The 19,357-nt window shown below is 36.8% G+C and overlaps 1 protein-coding gene across 9 annotated transcripts in view; it reads right to left on the bottom strand.

The window, feature by feature from the left end:
* Positions 1–19,357, bottom strand: part of Btk (tyrosine-protein kinase Btk29A) — a 361,167-nt gene that overhangs the window by 45,164 nt on the left and 296,646 nt on the right. For 8 of the 9 annotated variants that reach the window (XM_069820854.1, XM_069820852.1, XM_069820853.1 and 5 more), the window contains 2 exons: positions 14,685–14,813; positions 5,971–6,164 (listed from right to left, as the gene is read on the bottom strand). In XM_069820854.1, the coding sequence (XP_069676955.1) occupies positions 5,971–6,164; positions 14,685–14,813 (323 nt within the window). The remainder of the gene's footprint in view (positions 1–5,970; positions 6,165–14,684; positions 14,814–19,357) is intronic. The other variant, XM_069820855.1, reaches the window with a different exon arrangement.

Genomic DNA, 19,357 nt, shown 5'->3' with positions numbered 1-19,357 from the left:
AAGAATTCTAGGTTTGCAATATAAGAGTACTGAAATAAATATTTGTATTAAAAAACACAGGCATAAGGTCGGACTTGAGATACTCTTTTTTTACAGTATGGTAGCCTATGTAAAACACAACATATGTCAGGTAAAAAGTCAAATTCAATAAATTTTGGATTTCAGATGTTTGTCAATTCAGGTCTTAAATTGGGAAATTATGGCAAGTAAAGTGAATAATTTTACACCAAGAACTCTAATTACAGAACTGAAACAGCAATCTCCTGAAAAGAAAGAAAGAAAGAAAAAGAAAAGAAAATCTGCATCATCACATAATAAGTCCAGATAAAAATAACAATTTAATACAAAATAAAAAGTAGTTTTCCCAAAAATTTATAAAACATTAATAGTGGTTCTTTAAACTATGGGGCATGCAGTCGTGATCAAAGAAAAAGTGTGCATTTCATTCAAACACAGTAGTCAATAGATCTACTAGTCGGCCTGGAGGCGCAGTTAGAGTGACCAGACGTCCTCTTTTGTCTGGACATGTTTTCCTTTTTAGGTCTTTGTTCGGGGTCTGGGCAGATTTTTTAAACATCAAGAAATGTCCTCCTTTTTGTAACTTGTATGCCTGATATTTTGAAATTATCTGACTTGATGCCTTCTTTTCAAGTAATTTGCCTGTAGGTGGCAGCTATATCAACAGAATATACTCTTTACCAACAATCATAACTCTCTTTGCTCCTCCTTGTTATGGTCGTTGCTCAGAGGTAGCTAGTAAATCGAGTTTGATTCAAAGACTTGTATATAATACTATACAAGATCTTTGGGTTTGATATGCACTAATAGAAATAAAGTTACATAAATTTGAACATCTGACTTTTTATTAATGTTCAATTTCATTCACGTAATATAAATTTTATAGGCCACAATTAGGTTAGGTTACCTGTGGGAGTGGGAAAAAATAGATGGTGGGGTAGCTATGTTTTCAAAAAATCGCTAGCCAACCAATGTCAGCTATGCCTTATGTCGAGTTTTATTCCGTGCTAAAGGAAAGCATTTTCCATAGCTCGACAAAATCATTACACATTTCTCGCTGTAGTATGTTACAGGCTTAAATCTGTACTGTAAATATTTTGTAATAACATAGATATTTTTGTAATTTGAAGTATAACATAGGCCTGATGGCCTTAACTACACCAGAATACATAGACAGACAGACAGAGACAGACACAGACAGACAGACAGACAGACAGACAGACAGACAGACAGACAGATAGATTAGATAGATAGATTAGATAGATAGATAGATAGATAGATAGATAGATAGATAGATAGATAGATAGATAGATAGATAGATAGATAGATAGATAGATAGATAGATAGATAGATAGATAGATAGATAGATTAGATAGATAGATTAGATAGATAGATTAGATTAGATTAGATAGATAGATAGATTAGATAGATAGATAGATAGATAGATAGATAGATAGATAGATAGATAGATAGATAGATAGATAGATAGATAGATAGATAGATAGATAGATAGATAGATAGATAGATAGATAGATAGATAGATAGAGAGATAGATAGATAGATAGATAGATAGATAGATAGATAGATAGATAGATAGATAGATAGATAGATAGACAGACAGACAGAGAGACAGACAGACAGACAGACAGATAGACAGACAGACAGACAGACAGACAGACAGACAGATAGATAGATAGATAGATAGATAGACAGACAGATAGATACATAGATAAATAGATAGATAAATAGATGCATAGATAAATAGATACTGTAAATAGATAAATAAATAAATATAACATAGGCCTAAGGCTAAATCTAAGTACATATTTTCTGTCCTCTTTTATCGAACAATGTCCTTCTTTTTGAAGCTTTGCATCCTCTTTTTTATCGATGTGAAGCTGGTCACCCTAGGCGCAGTCAGTATAGTGCTGGCCTTCTGTGCCCACGGTTGCAGGTTTGATCTGGGCCCAGGTCGATGGCATTTAAATGTGTTTAAATGTGACAGGCTCATGTCAAGATTTACTGGCATGTAAAAGAACTTCTGCAAGACAAAATTCTGTCACATCGGCGACAGTGATATAACCTCGGCAGTTGTGAGCATCATTATATTTTAAATTTAAATAGATCTACTATGTATGAATGGTAAAACACATGGTAAGTCATGGTGCTGGAGTACGAATCCCGGTTACTTGAAAGAAAATTTTATATTCCGTATTTCTTTTTATAGGCCTCATATTACTCACTTCAATGCTTTTAGTTCATTATTGGATAGTTATTGTTACTGGATAATTATACACCCAGAATTCTTGTTCAGAACTAAATTGTAATTTTCTTGAGAAAAGGTATAAAGGGAAAAAAAATGAATTTTGCATGATGAGGCTAAAAAAGAGCAATAAAGTAAAACAAAAAGATCCTATTTTCAAAACTTAACAAAAGTTTAATAGTGGATCTATATATATAACCTTCTGCTGCAACAATTACTTCCAGTCTATCAGGCATGCAATCGACAAGATATCTAATCCAACCACATCTGGAAACATATATCCAGGCATTTTCAGAAAGTGTCCACAATCCCTCTTAGATTGGGGTCACTTGGGTCATACAGAACTTCACTTCTGACCACACATTCTTAATGGCACTGAGTTCTGGAGGGTTAGGCAGCCAATCCATCAGTTCAATGTCTTGCCTTTTAACAAATCAGTCTCGCACTACATGACAGCTGAGGATACAATGATTATTCTGATGGAATTTAACAATTCCATCACGATATAACATCTTTACAGAAGGAAGCATTATATTATTCAATATACGGAGAGCACACAAACGCAGCTGAGACAAAGCAACAGAGAAGCTAGTGCATTATTTTTGTAACATGGAGGGCAGAAAGGCAGCAACAAACTATACCATTATTGTTCAATGGATATAGTTTTGCTCTAGAAATTAATACTTGATTTGACCTATGTTTTTTATTATTATTATTATTATTATTATTATTATTATTATTGTTAAAATGGCACTGAGATCAGCTGAATGAATGATTAAAGATGAAATAGAGTGGTGACTGGCATATTGGCTAGTGATAACACTCTTAATAAATGATTATGTGTGATAGGTCAGACTTGAGATTCAGTCAGAACATTCTTCAGTTACAAGCCGGAGCCATACGTCGGGAACACTGTAATTAACTGTCAAGCTGAGGCCTATGGTACAGAATACGTGTTTGTGCTAATGCTGATTTTCAATGTCAATTAATGTTACAATATAAGTGTGTGGCTGCAGTCTTTGGCAATTTGTGCGGTTATTAATAATGACAAAGTGAATGACAATTCTTCTAAATATTAAATATTGTATAAACTACATTTTTATAGTCTTACTTGTGGTTTGTGGTGTATCAGAATTCTAGCCAAATTGTTGGGTCTCGCCTGCTATATCAACGAAGTTACACCGATGATTTTCAAGTTCATTGTAAACAGCTGTTTTGTGAGCCCATAAATGTTGCAGTTTTGTTGAAGATTTGGAATGCCTACTATGCGTCAGAACTACCTATAATTTGTAGATGCATACACTCACTTTGTTGGTTTTCAAGGTTTGTTTATTATTATTATATCTTTTGTAATACATTAGTTATAAACATGTTTCTTTTCACTTCATATTTACAGAATTAAAGTTGATTGAGTTTACGCAAATTGGCACATACTTAATAGATAATGATGTGTTTTGTTAAGTATTATGTTGAAGGTATGTTTCTTCATTTTTTCATAGATCTTTATACTTGGCCTAACATCCTCATACTTTATTATAGTATATCAATAGTTTCCTCCATTTACATTTTTATTTTATTTGCATAATTTACATTCTTAGTTTGTTTTCTGTAGTTATATTTAAAATTATATTGTAAAAAGTTCATAACAATTTAGGATAACCATATTGTTATGGTGATTGTTATGGTGAGTGGCCAGGTTCAAAATAAAAATGGCTTCCTGAGCATCTGAAATATTTATAGAAAAGCACGACAGATAATCACATGAAATTAAAATGTATATTATATCCTAGACCTTTCACGTCAGAGGTGAAATAACATAAAGTGGCAAAACATTGTCAATTTGCTAGCCACAAATTTGTTAAATGAATGGAACTTAAGAATACTGCATAGGAACTTAAGTCTTTATTGCATTATTGATTTTATTATTTTCGTGCAAAGAATATCTTTTTTATTTATTTATTTACCTTTGTACTATCAATAAAAAACATGTTTTTTTTGTAATTATTTTAAGTGGCAGCCTTTGTATGTAAGTAGCCTACTTATGCCGTATTCTGAAGTATAGCTAATTGATTGCAATAAAACACTATTTTCGAATGCGTAATAATTTACATCACTACACTGAATCTTGATATTTCTTTTGTGCATAAAGTAATATTGAAAAAAATATATACGTTACATACAACGAAAGCAATAACCAAGCACAATTACACCAATATCACTTTAGAATCTCCCGCCTCCACTCAGCGTTGCCAAATGTACCCATATTCTGGCTTGTAACCGAAGAAGGCTCTGGATTCAATGTATAAGAAATACAAGTAGTAGAAGAAAATTTCAGTTGATGTTTTATACAGGTGCAATACCTCAGGTAAATTAGGTTTATAGCTTCTGGGTTAAGACAAACTGGATCCGAAAGATATCAGATGAATTGACTTGGAGACCATCTGCATCTTTGTGGAAAAATCAGGTCTCTTTAGGTAAGTATCCCAAGATGGGGTGGGTGCAACATGTCTGCTGTTCTAGTCAGTACAACAAACTCCCCATAAAGGGACTTGCAATTCAATTCGAATTTATTAATTCATTTATTCATGGGAGAAAAGTTTTCCGGGCTATGAGGCAGTGGTCCGTTGGTTGTGTGACCAAACGTTTCGTTCACTGCTGCGATGAACATCTTCAGTGGTGTAGATTGCTGGTGCAGCTGGTTCTACTGCGTGTGCCGATTACAGTCTGCGCTGGCTGCATCGTTTTATATATAGTGTATGAGGGGGACAGCGTGCTGTTGTCGATTCGGTCCGAGCTCGAATGTGCTCGCAGGGGGCTTGCTGTTGCCTACGCGATCCGCGTCCGGGGTTGTGTTGTTTAATTGTGCTAAGCGGGCGGGTTTGATGTTGGTTTTTCTTAATGCTGGATACCAGGCCTTATTAACCTTGAGGCCTTCCTCTTTGCGATTGAAATTGTTCTTATGTTTATATATTTCAATTGCCTCTCGGTGTAGTCTCGCGTAGAAATGTGGTGTGTCACTGAGTGTATCGGTGTCTTCAAACCTAATTTTATGTTCACCTTCCAGATAAGCATGTTCAGCTACGGCCGACTTATCTACATGGCCAAGGCAGCAGTGCCTTCTGTGTTCAGAGATCCGAGTCTTGAAGCTCCGCTTCAGCTTCAGCTTCAGTAGAACCAGCCGCACCAGCAATCTACACCACTGAAGATGTTCACCGCAGCAGTGAACGAAATGTTTGGTCACACAACCAACGGAGCACGGCCTCATAGCCTGGAAAACTTTTCTCCTATTGACGCCGGCTGTGAAAGCCTACACTCTAAAATATTTATTCATGCTTCACATGACTGCACAAACTTACATCTGAATAAGATGCGCAGAAGACATTAGTTATTAGTTCAGTCAGCATTAAAATTAAAGAAAAAATATATAAAGAAAACAATACATTATTATGATAAGAGTATAATTCTATCTGTAAACAAGAAAATTAGGTTAAAATACTGAACACACTATATAAAGAAAGAAAATAAAAATATTCTATATTTGACAAAAATGAGACTGAAAACTATTCATTTGTATTAGCAGTAACTATTTTCAACTTAAGAAAATATTTCGAAAGTTGACACTCCTCAACTAACTCCCAAAGCCTTTTTCTTAATCTGAATCTGAGGAACAAGTAGATACTGATACATACCATGACTGAGTCCTGCAGTTGCTGGCACAGGCCGATCACAAGGACTTGTTTTCAGTCTTGAAGCTAGACCTCCACTATTGTGTCTATGATAGTTCACCAAATCTGCTATAGACCCACAGCAATGTTTTTCGGAAAGGAAGAACTCACCGCGCGAGTTCTTCTTTATGTGATAATGTTTAACATGTGGATGAGGACTGGAATGAAGATGAATAAAGGTAAGTTCATAATTTAAAACAATCAAGTCGAATAGTACCTGTAATTATTGAATTACTAAGATTTGTAATTAACATGAAAATAAAATCTTTATTTTGTTGGTATATGTAACTGACGAATACACAGAATAGCCAGTTATTATTTATAAGCACCGACCACATTGGTAAGTTTGATAAATATCACTGAAATTCACTTTAATTGGTGATTTTATATGCTTTCTTTAATAAATTAGATTTCAGCACTTTTGTGCAAACAAGCGTATGAATTTAATAGTCAGAAGTATAAACTCAGCTAATGGTTTATTGAAAATGTTATTGTTGAAATAAAAGTACAGGCTTATTTTAGGTATGATTACAAAATATAAAAATGCACACGAATTATTTTTTAGATAAATATTAACACTCAAGTTGAATGAAGAACACCTGGAATATGTAAAAATATTCTTAAACATTATCTTAATTATTAAGTGTAAGTAAAACACATGAAAAATTCTACAAGTACGTACAAAAACTTACTTATTTTTTTTAATTTCACTTTTTGTTTTGCTCTGTGTGTTAAGGTATGGTCACACGTCACTACTTTTGCAGCGCTGCAGTACAAAAAACTGTGCAACTCTTGTACTGCGACGTGTGAACAACAGTGCTACCCAAAAAGTAGCAGCTACCAAACCTGCTGCCAGCTACTTTTTCATGCTGCGCACAGCTTATAAGTAGCGATATGTGAACAGCGTTCTCAGGGTTGCAGCTGCAGAATTTTTTATATCATTTTGTTGAAACTTTTGCTGCGGTTGCGACCAGTGTTGCCATCCAAATGTCCCAATGATACTTTTATTGTCTGGATATATTTTAATGTTAGATATGATGAAAATAAATTATTTCTAACAGTTACTAAATTTACAACACAGTCTGAGTATATTTGCTGACGATATAATTATTATTGTTTTTTTCCGTAGTGTAGTTTCAAACAGGAGGGTTGCCAACATTGATTACCTGAATATGCTGTTGGTTATCATTTAAGTATATAGGTGTTTTTAATAGCTTTATAGTAAAAATAATGCCAATTTCTGAATATTAGTTAGGACAGAAAGCAAATAATAGATAAGTAAGCTATCGCATGAGTTCCATAATAATGCGAACATAACCACAAAATGTATATTGAAAAGTCAACACAGAGATGGAAACCTGCAGCTAGACTGCGGCTGCAAATGTAGCGCCTTGTGTGTGAACAGACTCGCAACCTTCAGTTGCAACTTTTGCAGCGCTCAAGTTGTGCAGCATGAAAAGTAGCATGTAGCACGCTACTTTTGGCTTATGTGTGAACATGACACGCAACTTTTGCAGCTGCAGTACAAGAGTTGCGCAGCAAAAGTAGCAACGTGTGACCGTACCTTTAGTTATGCTTTGTCCAAAAAGGCAGACCTGTGATTAGGGAAAGCTGATAAAGTTTCTTTCTAATAAATAAACATGACAAACAATCATACCATTTTGAATTACACTATTTCTTATTTCTCCTATATTTGCATTTGGTTTAATTGCATTCTCTCTTGCACGCGCACCTATGGTACTCCTGACCACCTGAAAACGATGAACTCCTTGCACACTGCCTAAGAGACATGGTTTCATTTGATAAATCTTCTAATAAAATAAACTGTTCCTCGCAAACTTTACTAGTTTCTGGTATATCTATGAAAGACATTCCTTCTCTGTTCCCAGGTGATAATGCCGAAAAGCTAATATTATTACTACTGTATTTCATGGCTGACTTCCGGTTGGCATTAGCAGCTTTACTGTATCACCCACAGCGCATACAGGAAACTTCAGATTTCACAATTTCTTAATTTTCCTTCACTTGAGTCTCTACTCTCGCCTGAACACTTGCTCGTTTCTTCTCAACCATTTCCTTTCTCTTCTTTACCACACAGAAACTGATCACTTCTCTATTATCCTCGACATCACAGGATGGTACTGAAGTCATCACATTAGGAAGGGTGTCTGAAGGCTCAACATTTGTATAATTTTCATGAAATGTCTCTATTAGCTCCTTCAACATAACTTCCAAGTTCTAGTGAGTCAAATGGTGCTTCAGGGTCTTCTTTGCTGTTAACATTATTTTTAGAGTATTGTTAAACAACTTGTAAAGGTGAACCAAACATGGTCTCATATGAGCTACATTTAATTCCTTGATAACAAGATCTGTATTTCACATGCTGCACAAATTGAAGCCCTGAGTCCAGTGCAGTTTGGCTGCTTTCTAACCAAGTGTTTAGAATACTTTTCACATCCTGATTTGCACATTCCACGGAGCTTTGTGAGTGCTTGTGCCTGAGCTTTCTGTGTACAATTATGCTTCATACTTACTTAGAAATGGCTTTTAAAGAACACAGAGGTTCATTACTGCTCTTACATGAGCCAGTCATCAGTCTCTATCCTGAGCAAGATTAATCCAGTCCCTACCATCATAACCCACCTCCCTCAAATACATTTTAATATTATCCTCACATCTACGTCTCAGCTTCCCCCCCAAAGGTATTTTTTCCCTTAGGTCTTCCAACTAACACTTTACTATGCATTTCTGGATTCACCCATATGTTCTACATGCCCTGCCCATCTCAAACGTCTGGATTTAAAGTTCCTAATTATGTTAGGTGAAGAATACAATGCATGCAATTCTGCGTTGTGCAACTTTCTCCATTCTCTTGTAACTTCATTCATCTTAGCCCCAAATATTTTCCTAAGCATCTTATTCAGCTTGAACATGCTTCACACATAACTTTATTACAGAATTATTGCTATTACCGGTACCACAAACACTTGTAGCTTCGAAAATTGTGATAATATCTAACAATACACTCGCAACTTCCTCTGCATATTTAGTTTTTAACTAATAGAGTTCGACAAATTTAGCGACTTCATTTTGATAAACAAGAATTAAATGTATAGTATCATTCGAAAATTCATTTCTTGGAATGCCAATGGTCGAACCATTAATCTTTTCTTTCATTAACTTTGCATTTTTTTGTAACAAGTTAGACAAAGATTAAAATAAATCATTACTTCCTCACAAGTTTCATTTTATATATTGTCTGCAATTCTTTTAACATTCTATTTCCTCAGCCATGGCCTATTCCTACACAGGTTTCAGGAATTAAATAAATAAGTTATTCTTTATGAACACAGTATCTAATACTAGAGCTTTCTTCATTCACAGGAGATAAATAAGTTTATCACATTCGCCCATCCTTGACATCAGCTCGATTTCTGCCACTTCATTTATGGTTGATTTCTCTAACTTTATCAAATAATGCGTTGTATTTTTTTCTAGACAAAATGCCACAATTTTATTTATTTCGAATAATGTTCGACAATTTGCAATTTGATGCACTGCACCATAATTTCCTTATCACTTGTATTTATAATGTTCAAGCACTTGCAAATTATCTATAGTTACAATAAAACCTACACCATGGTGTATAACAGTGAATTTATGCAACCCAAATGAACAATTACAAGCAGATTACTAGTTTCCTGGCTGAAAACCTGTGTACAGAAACAAATCTAAATTAAGTGACGTACAAACTGGCGCATATTCATGTCTGGTGATTACACTAGTCAGCGATGAAATTCCTGCCTCCAAAGTTTTAATGTTTTTAGGATATTTTTAGCATGCTGAAATCAAATTCAAAGCCAAAAAGTTCCTATCACGTACCATTTATCCTATCTTATAATATATTACGACAATTTATAGCGTAATTATTTAAAATGTAATACTTTAACATGTGTAGGTTTATTATGTTAGGATATGAAAACCAAATGTATTCAACATGTTTTTAAGGTGTTTATATTGAAAACCAAGGACACTTAATGTTTCTTAGCAGATAGGGGGTGCAAGCACATTAGGAAGTTAGGGCGAAATAACCTGCAGCCTTGTCATTATTTGTTTTGGTGAAAGATAGAAATGTCAGCCACTCCTTGGTGAGAGACTGAACTCAACTCATCTAGTTTCTCTCACATTTCATTAGTCTGCGTTTCATCTGGAAACGAAACGAAATCAGTTTGAAGCTTTATTGTGGAGCAGAATGTTGAAAGTTTTTAGTTCAGTAAGAAAGTATTTACCATGTTGCATCGAGGATGTCTAAATAATCCAGACCACTTTTGTTGTATAACTTATGTAGGATATACACATTGCCTAAGCAGAAGTGTAATATTACAGATTTTGTGAAAAAGTCATACCATGCCTATTTTTCAATCAAACTTGGAGACCAAAGTAAAGCTTGGGCACCACACAAAGTATGTAGAGTATGCACTGACGAACTTCGACATTTGATCAATTGGAGAAGACCGTTGCTATCTTTTGGAGTACCTATGGTTTGGAGAGAGCAGTGGAACCATAGTAGTGACTGCTACTTCTGTTCGTGTGATGTGAAGGGGTACGATTCTAAACATAAAAATAAAATCGTGTATTCAGTTGTTCTGTCACCCATTTCGCCTGTACCAATCCCTGTGCAACCAGAAAATCTTAAACAAACATCATTCTATTGGTACTGACAACATGAAATAGGTTTTAAATACTTTTTCTCCGAAGATGATAATCTTGTATATTGCAGTAATGTGAAAGAATTTATGCTAAAAAACTTGGACTTCCAAACTATGACCTAAGTGAATGGAGACTGTTTACTGATGCTTCCAAGCGAAGTTTAAAGGATTTCCTCCTTCATAATGGAAACTTTTTGGTTCAGTGCCCGTTGCCTATTCAGTGATCCTCAAAAAAATCACAAATTTGCAACTGCTGTTATTTCGACTAGAATATAGGAACACAACTGGCAAGTTTGTGATGATTTCAAAGTTCTCACTATGTTGCTGGGTCAACAAACTGGTTTTACCAAATTTCCATGCATTCTTTGCCTGTGGGAAAGTAGGGCACGAGTTGATCACTGGACTATGAAAGACTGGCCACCTCGACAAAATTTGGAAGTCGGTTGTAAGAATGTTGTGCGCCAAAACTTTGTGAGTTCTTCTAAAGTTGTGCTGCCACCTCTCCACATCAAGCTTGGCTTAATGAAACACCTTGAAAAAGCTTTAAATAAGGTAGGAGGCTGTTTTAAGTACATATATGAGAAATTTCCACTACTATCTGAAGCAAATTGAAAGAAGATATATATTTAATGGTCCTGACATAAGAAAACATGTCTGATGCAGCATTTAAAAACAGTATGGATGAAAAGGAGAAATGTCAGCATGGATGTTGTTTTGTGAAGTTGTTTTAAAATTTCTTGGCAACAACATTGTGGCTAACATGCTTGAAGCATACAAGGAATTTGGTTATAACATGAGTATAACAATTTTCTGTTTTCTCAGCTAGATTATTTTGCCGAAATTCTAGAATTTTTCAGGATCTGCAGGAGTTCGAAAGAAGGTACCAAGGACGCGGGAGCAACAGTATGCTTGGTGATTATTGTTGGATGTTAAAGCGTGAAATACCTGAAGAGAAACACAAAAGAAAGAGGAATAGGAGGACTTTCTCAACTAAGAAGCAAGTGGTGTAATTTTTTGTGTGATACATTGTGCTAATTTATACATCCAATAGTGAAGTTTTTTTTTTTTATTGGGTTATTTTACGATGCTGTATCAACATCTAGGTTATTTAGCGTCTGAATGATATGAAGGTGATAATGCCGGTGAAATGAGTCCGGGGTCCAGCACCGAAAGTTACCCAGCATTTGCTCGTATTGGGTTGAGGGAAAACCCCGGAAAAAACCTCAACCAGGTAACTTGCCCCGACCAGGATTCGAACCCGGGCCACCTGGTTTCGCGGCCAGATGCACTGACCGTTACTCCACAGATGTGGACAATAGTGAAGTAAACAAGACAAAACAAAGCAAAAACACTCTAGTGACCTGTATGAACAACCATACACATAATTTCAGCAAGTTGTGTCTTTCAAATATTGCTTTTGAATTTGAAATAAAAAAGTGAAATGAAAAAGTTTGTGATGAAATTCACGTAATTATAAAATACATTTAAAGTGATTTTGCAAACAAACTTGACATGGTAGAAGCAAACGGATTGAAAATTCGGATTCAGCATATCGACATTATATAAAATCACATTATTTAGTTTAGGCAACAAACACAAAGTTGAAATTCACAGGCTAGTGTTATTAACATTCCTCATTTTCTGTACATATACACTATTATGTCACAACACCAAGTCAATATCTACTGGGAACAAGAACGGGGCGAATTAATATTGTTGCCATTCAGAAATGCTGATTGTATGAGATCTGTTCAAAGAGTTCCAGAGCTATTTTAAAATATATACTGTGTATATATATATATATATATATATATATATATATATATATATATTCGTAATAGGCATGTAGTTAGGCAGAAAGTCATGCATGATTTTACCCAACTCTCACATTTGTCACAACCCTACTCAAAACTACACACCAGAGCAAATTGTTATCAGTTGTTTGTCTATAACTACGAGGCGCATCCAGAAAGTAAGTTTCCCTATTTAAAAAAAAAAGAACACACACTTTCAGGAAAACATTTATTGGCAACAGGTACAGCAATGTTTCAGCTATTTTTAACATAGCCACCATCAGAATCGAGACACTTGTCATATCGTGGGATCAACTTTTGTATCCCTCTGTCGTAGAACTCTGCCGCCTGTGAATGGAACCAGCGTGTGACAGACGTCTTCAGCTCTTCGTCGTTGCCAAAACGCTCACCGGAGGACAGGAATTTCTTGAGGTGCAAGAAAACGTGAAAATCGCTGGGAGCAAGATCAGGACTGTAGGGTGGATGATCAAACAACTTCCAGCCAAATTCCGTCAAAACAGCTGCTGTGCACCGAGCCGTATGTGGACGAGCAATGTCATGGAGGAGCACAACACCTGCAGTAAGCATTCCACGCCTCTTGTTTTGAATGGCAAGTCGCAATTTTCGCAGTGTTTCACAGTAACGGTCAGCGTACACTGTTTCACCTCTTGGAAGGAAGTCAATGAGCAGAATGTCCTTCCTGTCCCAGAACACCGTGCACATCACTTTCCGTACCGACAGCGTCTGTTTGAAATTCGTCCTGACCGGAGATCCACTATGCCGCCAATGCATTGACTGCTGCTTGGTTTCCGGGGTGAAGTGCAAAATCCAAGTCTCATTGCCCGTGACGATCCTGTCGAGGAACTCGTCGCTGTCATCGTGATACCGTTGCAGAAATGTCAGTGCTGCTCCTAAACGTTGCATTCTGTGTTCGGGTGTCAGGTTTTTCGGCACCCACCTGGCACACACTTTTTTGAACAGCAGGTGCTTAGTGACAATCTCATGCAACAAGGATAGTGATATCTGCGATGGTTCTCCATGATGCACTGCCGCACCAGCTCAACACCATCATCATTGGTGAGGTCAGTCGCCCACTGCGCTCTTCATCATGGACACTTGACGATCTTCAGAAAACTGCCTACACCAGCGACGCACCATCTGCTTACTCATGATGTTCGGCCCATAGACCTGACAGAGCTGCTGATGAATTTCAATTGGCGCAATGCTTTGTGCATTAAAGAACTTTATCGCCGACCGAACCTCGCAGGTGGCGGGAGAAGGAATAAGAGCTTCCATTTCAGACCACTGCTGCTACGCTACTGGCACCAGGCGGGACCTGTCTGGCTGGCATATGATTGATATGCCATAGATCTGTTATGCATGTGCAATTGACACGGCTAATTACGTTTACTTTCAAGGGGAAAAAATCGGGAAACTTACTTTCTGGATGCGCCTCGTAGTATAGATCTCAGTTCAAGTGCATGCTTTTTTACCAAATTTTATAAACTGATTCTCACATTCGGCCAGACCTGCCTGCTTTTTTTCAGTCTCGCAGAATTATTTTCATAATGTATTTTCGTTTCCACATGTCTTCTCAAACCTACATTTCACCGGTTATAATTCCTTTCATAAAGTTCATCCTCCTTAGCACAATCCAAAAATTTATGACAAATGGTTATGTGATAATTTCTCTTCTGTATCAGAAGTCATGTGACGAATTTTGTAGCTACTCAAAGCATTTGTAATTTTTCTAATTTTGTCGTGAAAATGTTATGGCATGATACTGTCAATACACTTTGTCCAGCTTGTAGATTTAACATAATAAAAGAGTACATATTTCGAAGTACCATAAACATTGATGTTGTCTGATACAGAAACTCTTGTACATAATCTTACATTCAAACAATTTCAATATGTGCACACCCAGTGGCATGGCAGATGTCGTGTTGGCATGCTATTTTAAACATTCCGGAACTTCTTGAACAGACCTAGTATATAATACTTGGTAAATATTATCTTAATCGAATTCTATGGTCATTATTAATAATAATTAATAACCAGCTGTTATGTGTAACAACCTCATTATTCATATCCCAACATACGTAATACATCTACAAACTATTCGAATAGTTGAGAAACTTGGTACTCCAAAAATCATATAATATGATCTACTTACACTTTAGTATATAGAGATAAAGTATAGAGCCCCTTAGTAGAAGAGTTACGGACTACAAAACATCCTTCTTTATCTTCCTGCTTGAGTAAAGATTCGGCTCTCTGACGAGACATGTCACCCACGTACCATCTGAAGGAAAGGAAGGAAAAAGTTTGCAAAAATAAACAAATAAAAACTAACACATCATTTATTCTATCGAACTAAATGTACTGTACTTCTAATAATTCAATGATCTTATTGTATGTGTAAGAAAAGAGATCAGATATTGAAAAGTTAAAACTACAGGTTAAAACTAATATAGCATGGACTGATATATTGAGGATTCGGAAATAATGTTGTGGAAAGTATGTCTTCCCTCCCCCCTGCCATCTACACGATATGTGCACTCCTAGTGCAAACCTCTGTAGCTGACTTAATAAAGCTATTAGTAATAGAAACTTCAATCGTAGCTGCTTAACATTCCAGACTTATGCATGGCATTTTATCTATTTCTGACTATTCCAGTTATTGTTTCTTCAGCCGAACGATAATTTTCGAAGCTAAAACTTGTAAAGAACTATCTGCGGAATTTTATGACCCAAGACAGACTTAGTGACTAAGCCTTCTCAGTATCGAATGTGAAAGGGTTAGATCCATTAATGTCAGTGAAATCATCAATACCTTCGTGTTACAGAAAGCATGCCGCATGGTCCAGTTGCACTGGAGTTCAATGTAAGTACAGTAAAGTTTTATAAGTACAACAAACAGCAAACAGAAGTATCTCTTATTGATAGGCCTACCCTCCTACTTAATTTCAATCACTATAATATATATTAAATATTTTGTTTTCTTAATAACATTTATTAATAATTATTATTTTAATAATCTTATAATAATGAACGATTAATCCCTTTGTTCTTATAATGTGGAAATACATTGCATTAAAGTTGAACTTCTTCCTGCTGTAATTATATTTACGTGGTGTGTCTAAAATGTTTGGTGAATGGTGCCATATCTGAACGGCAACATGGTGCAGGTGCACGCACATGCACATGGTTCTTCAGAGACACAGCGAGAAGCGCCACCTAGAATAGTGTACACGTGACTGGCAGGGTAAATCCACTGCTACCAATAGAACATAGTCAGTGTGAGAAGTGTGCCACAATGCAATGGAGCAATGCGTGAATATCAAGTTCTGCTACAAATTGGGGAAAATGGCGACAGAAACGCATGAAATGTTGGTGCAAGCTTACAGGAGGGAAACCATAAGCAGAATAGACAGGGTGATTCAGGACATGTGATTCCAACACAACGTCCCAACACACTTCAGCCTGGTTGTACGAGCACATCTGAATAACATCTACAGGGAGCAATGGATAGAGAGAGTGGCATGGCCAGCGTGATCACCCAATTTCACGCCTCTAATCTTTTTTTCTGACACGTGAAGTATACACCACTCGAATTGACACCAAAGAGGAAAGGACTGTGCGAATATTCGCTGCTTTTGATCAAATTCAACAGAGACCAGTAATGTTTGACATAGTCCAATAATCACTGCTACGACGGTGTAATGAATGTAATCAGGTTCAAGGTAGACACTTTGAACATTTGTAACTTGTCAGCAAACATACTTGAAAAATAATTCATTTCATAATTATTGTTAATGTCACTAAAACCTGACTTTCTTTCGATGTCGCTTAGCTCCTGAACGAGGTATCAGAGGACATGGGTTGTTTCACCAAAAATGATCCTCACTGCGATATCTATTGATCCGCAGAGTTTGTTGCAGAGGTCCTGAATCACCCTGTACGTTTACGAGTGGTTCAAACAGTTTCGTGAAGGGAAGCAAACGACTAGGGTGAGCCATGTTCGAGTTGACCGTCGACAAGCAGAACTCCAAACATGATCGAGTGAGTGCGACAAATGCTGGCACAAGATTGGCGACTGACTCTACGATTGATGGTGGAGGAATTGCGCATTAGCAAGGACACGGTGCACACCATCGTACGCGATGATTTGGGTAAGTGGAAGATTTGTTCCCAGTTTGTGCTGCACAAGCTGACAGACGAGCAGAAAGCAAACGGGCGGAAACGTCTGGAGATTTCACTGTCATATGTGACCATCATCCATCCTTTCTGCAAACCATCATCACGGGGTATGAGACCTGGTGCTACCAGTTCGATCCGGAATCCAAGTGGCAATGGATGGGATGGCGTTCACTAACTTTCCCTGCAACCGAAAAAGTCTCTCCTGCAAAAATCAAAGGACAAAACACTGTTGATCGCCTTCTTCGACTACAACGGTATCATCAATAAGGAATTCGTTCCTGCAGGTCAAACAGTTAACCCCGCATTTTTCCAGCACATTTTGAACCGATTGCTTCAATGCATTCAGCATGTTCGGCCAGAGTTGCACAGGTCTGTAAAGTGGAGGCTGCGAATTCCTGTCTCAGAGCCGTGTGTTTGTTCTTGAGCATTTACCGAACTTCCCTCATCTGGCTCCTACGGACTTCTTCCTGTTTCCACTCCTGAAGAGGTTATGAAAGGCGCACATTTTGCGGACGTGGCAGCCAACCAGGATCGTGTGACAGCTGCTGCAATCGATTTCCAAGGAGGACTTTGCTGACAGTTTCCACAAGCTGTATGAATGTTGCCAGAAGTGTGTTATAGCAGATGGCGATGGCTCGATCATGTCTGTGGTTCTGGTTATCGACGACCGCCCCGAACATGACTCATCCTCAATCATTCCCTTCCCTTCGCAAAAGCGTTGGAATCACTCATGAACACATTTTCTGCTCATGGTTTCCCTCCTCCCGTAAACTTGCACCAACATTTCATGTGTCTCCGTTCCGTTTTCCCCAATTTTTAGCAGAACCTGATGTTCACACGTTTCCTATTGCACTGTGACACTACTTCTCACATTGATTATGTTCTATTGGCCACAGGGATTTACTCTGCCTGTCACGTGTACACCACTGTAGGTGGCGCTTCTTGCTATGTCTCTGAAGAGCTACGTGCATGAGTGCTCACCTACGCCATGTTGCCATTCAGATATGGCACCATTCATTGGACTTTTTAGACATACCATGTATGTTACTGTTAGTTATTGATAGGTTATACACTTTATTTTAGGGGGCCTGAAATTTTATTTTTGCAGGCAGGCACATATCACATTCATTATGTCCCTCTTTTGTGTGTGTGTGTGTGTGTGTGTGTGCGCATATTGGAACGGAACAGTAAATTTATTCTAACAATACAAAATAAGCAGGCAGACATCATATTAATAAGCAACAAAGAACAGGTGACGGTTCCTCTGAATTACAGTATATACAGAGAATATGACGAAAAATATCAATCTGCACCTATATAGAAATTCAACAGTTAGGCCTATAGTATCAAGATTTCGAATTTACTTAAATGCATTAGTAGAAAACATTAAAAATATAGAAATGTAAGCTTCTATAATCGCACAAATACAGAAGGAAATATCACCAGAGACCTGTTAGTAGAAAGTCAGAAACATAAGCAAAGAAGACAAATTCACAAATGATTTATATTCTAAACTATTACTTACTTACAAGTGGCTTTTAAGGAATCTGGAGGTTCATTGCTGCCCTCACATAAGCCCGCGAGTGGTCCCTATCTTGAGCAAGATTAATCCAGTCCCTACCATCATATCCCACCTCCCTTAAATCCACTTTTATATTATCCTTCCATCTATGTCTCGGTCTCCCCAAAGATTTTTTTTCCTTCTCTCAACTAATAATCTATAAGAATTTCTGGATTCGCCCCATACGTACTACATGCCCTGCCATCTCAAAGGCCTGAATTTAATATTCCTAATTATGTCAGGTTAAGAATACAATGCGTGCAGTTCTACGTTGTGTAACTTTCTCCATTCTCCTGTAACTTCATCCCTCTTAGCCCCAAATATTTTCCTAAGCTCCTTATTCTCGAACACCCTTAGCTTCTGTTCCTCTCTCAAAGTAAGAGTCCAAGTTTCACAACCATACAGAACAACTGGTAATATAATTGTTTTATAAATTCTAACTTTTGGGTTTTTTGAGAGCAGATTGGATGACAAAATCTTCCCAACCGAATAATAACAGGCATTTCTCACATTTATTCTGCGTTTAATTTTCTTCCGAGTGTCATTTATATTTGTTACTGTTGCTCTAAGATATCTGAACATTTCCACCTTTTCAAAGAATAAATTTCCAATTTTTATATTTCCATCTCGCACTATGTTCTGGTCACGAGACATAATCATATACTTTGTCTTTTCGGGATTTACTTCCAAACCTATATCTTTACTTGCTTCAAGTAAAATTCCCGTGTTTTCCCTAAATATTTGTGGATTTTCTCCTAACATATTCACGTCATCTGCATAGACAAGTAGCTGATGTAACCTGTTCAATTCCAAACCCTATTATCCTGGATTTTCCTAATGGCATATTCTAGCACAAAGTTAAAAAATAAAGGTGATAGTGCATCTTCTTACTTTAACCCACAGTGAATTGGGAAAGCATCAGATAGAAACTGGGTTATACAGACTCTGTTGAACGTTTCACTGAGACACATTTTAATTAATCGAACTAGTTTCTTGGGAACACCAAATTCAATAAGAATATTATTATAAAGTATTAAATTTTTTAAATTACATATACAGCATATGCATATGCCTAAACAAACAGT

This window comes from Periplaneta americana, chromosome 3 (assembly GCF_040183065.1).
Source record: "Periplaneta americana isolate PAMFEO1 chromosome 3, P.americana_PAMFEO1_priV1, whole genome shotgun sequence".
NCBI classification, from domain to species: domain Eukaryota; kingdom Metazoa; phylum Arthropoda; class Insecta; order Blattodea; family Blattidae; genus Periplaneta; species Periplaneta americana.
Note: the sequence above shows the minus strand (reverse complement) of the source record. Positions and strands in the feature narration are given on the sequence as shown.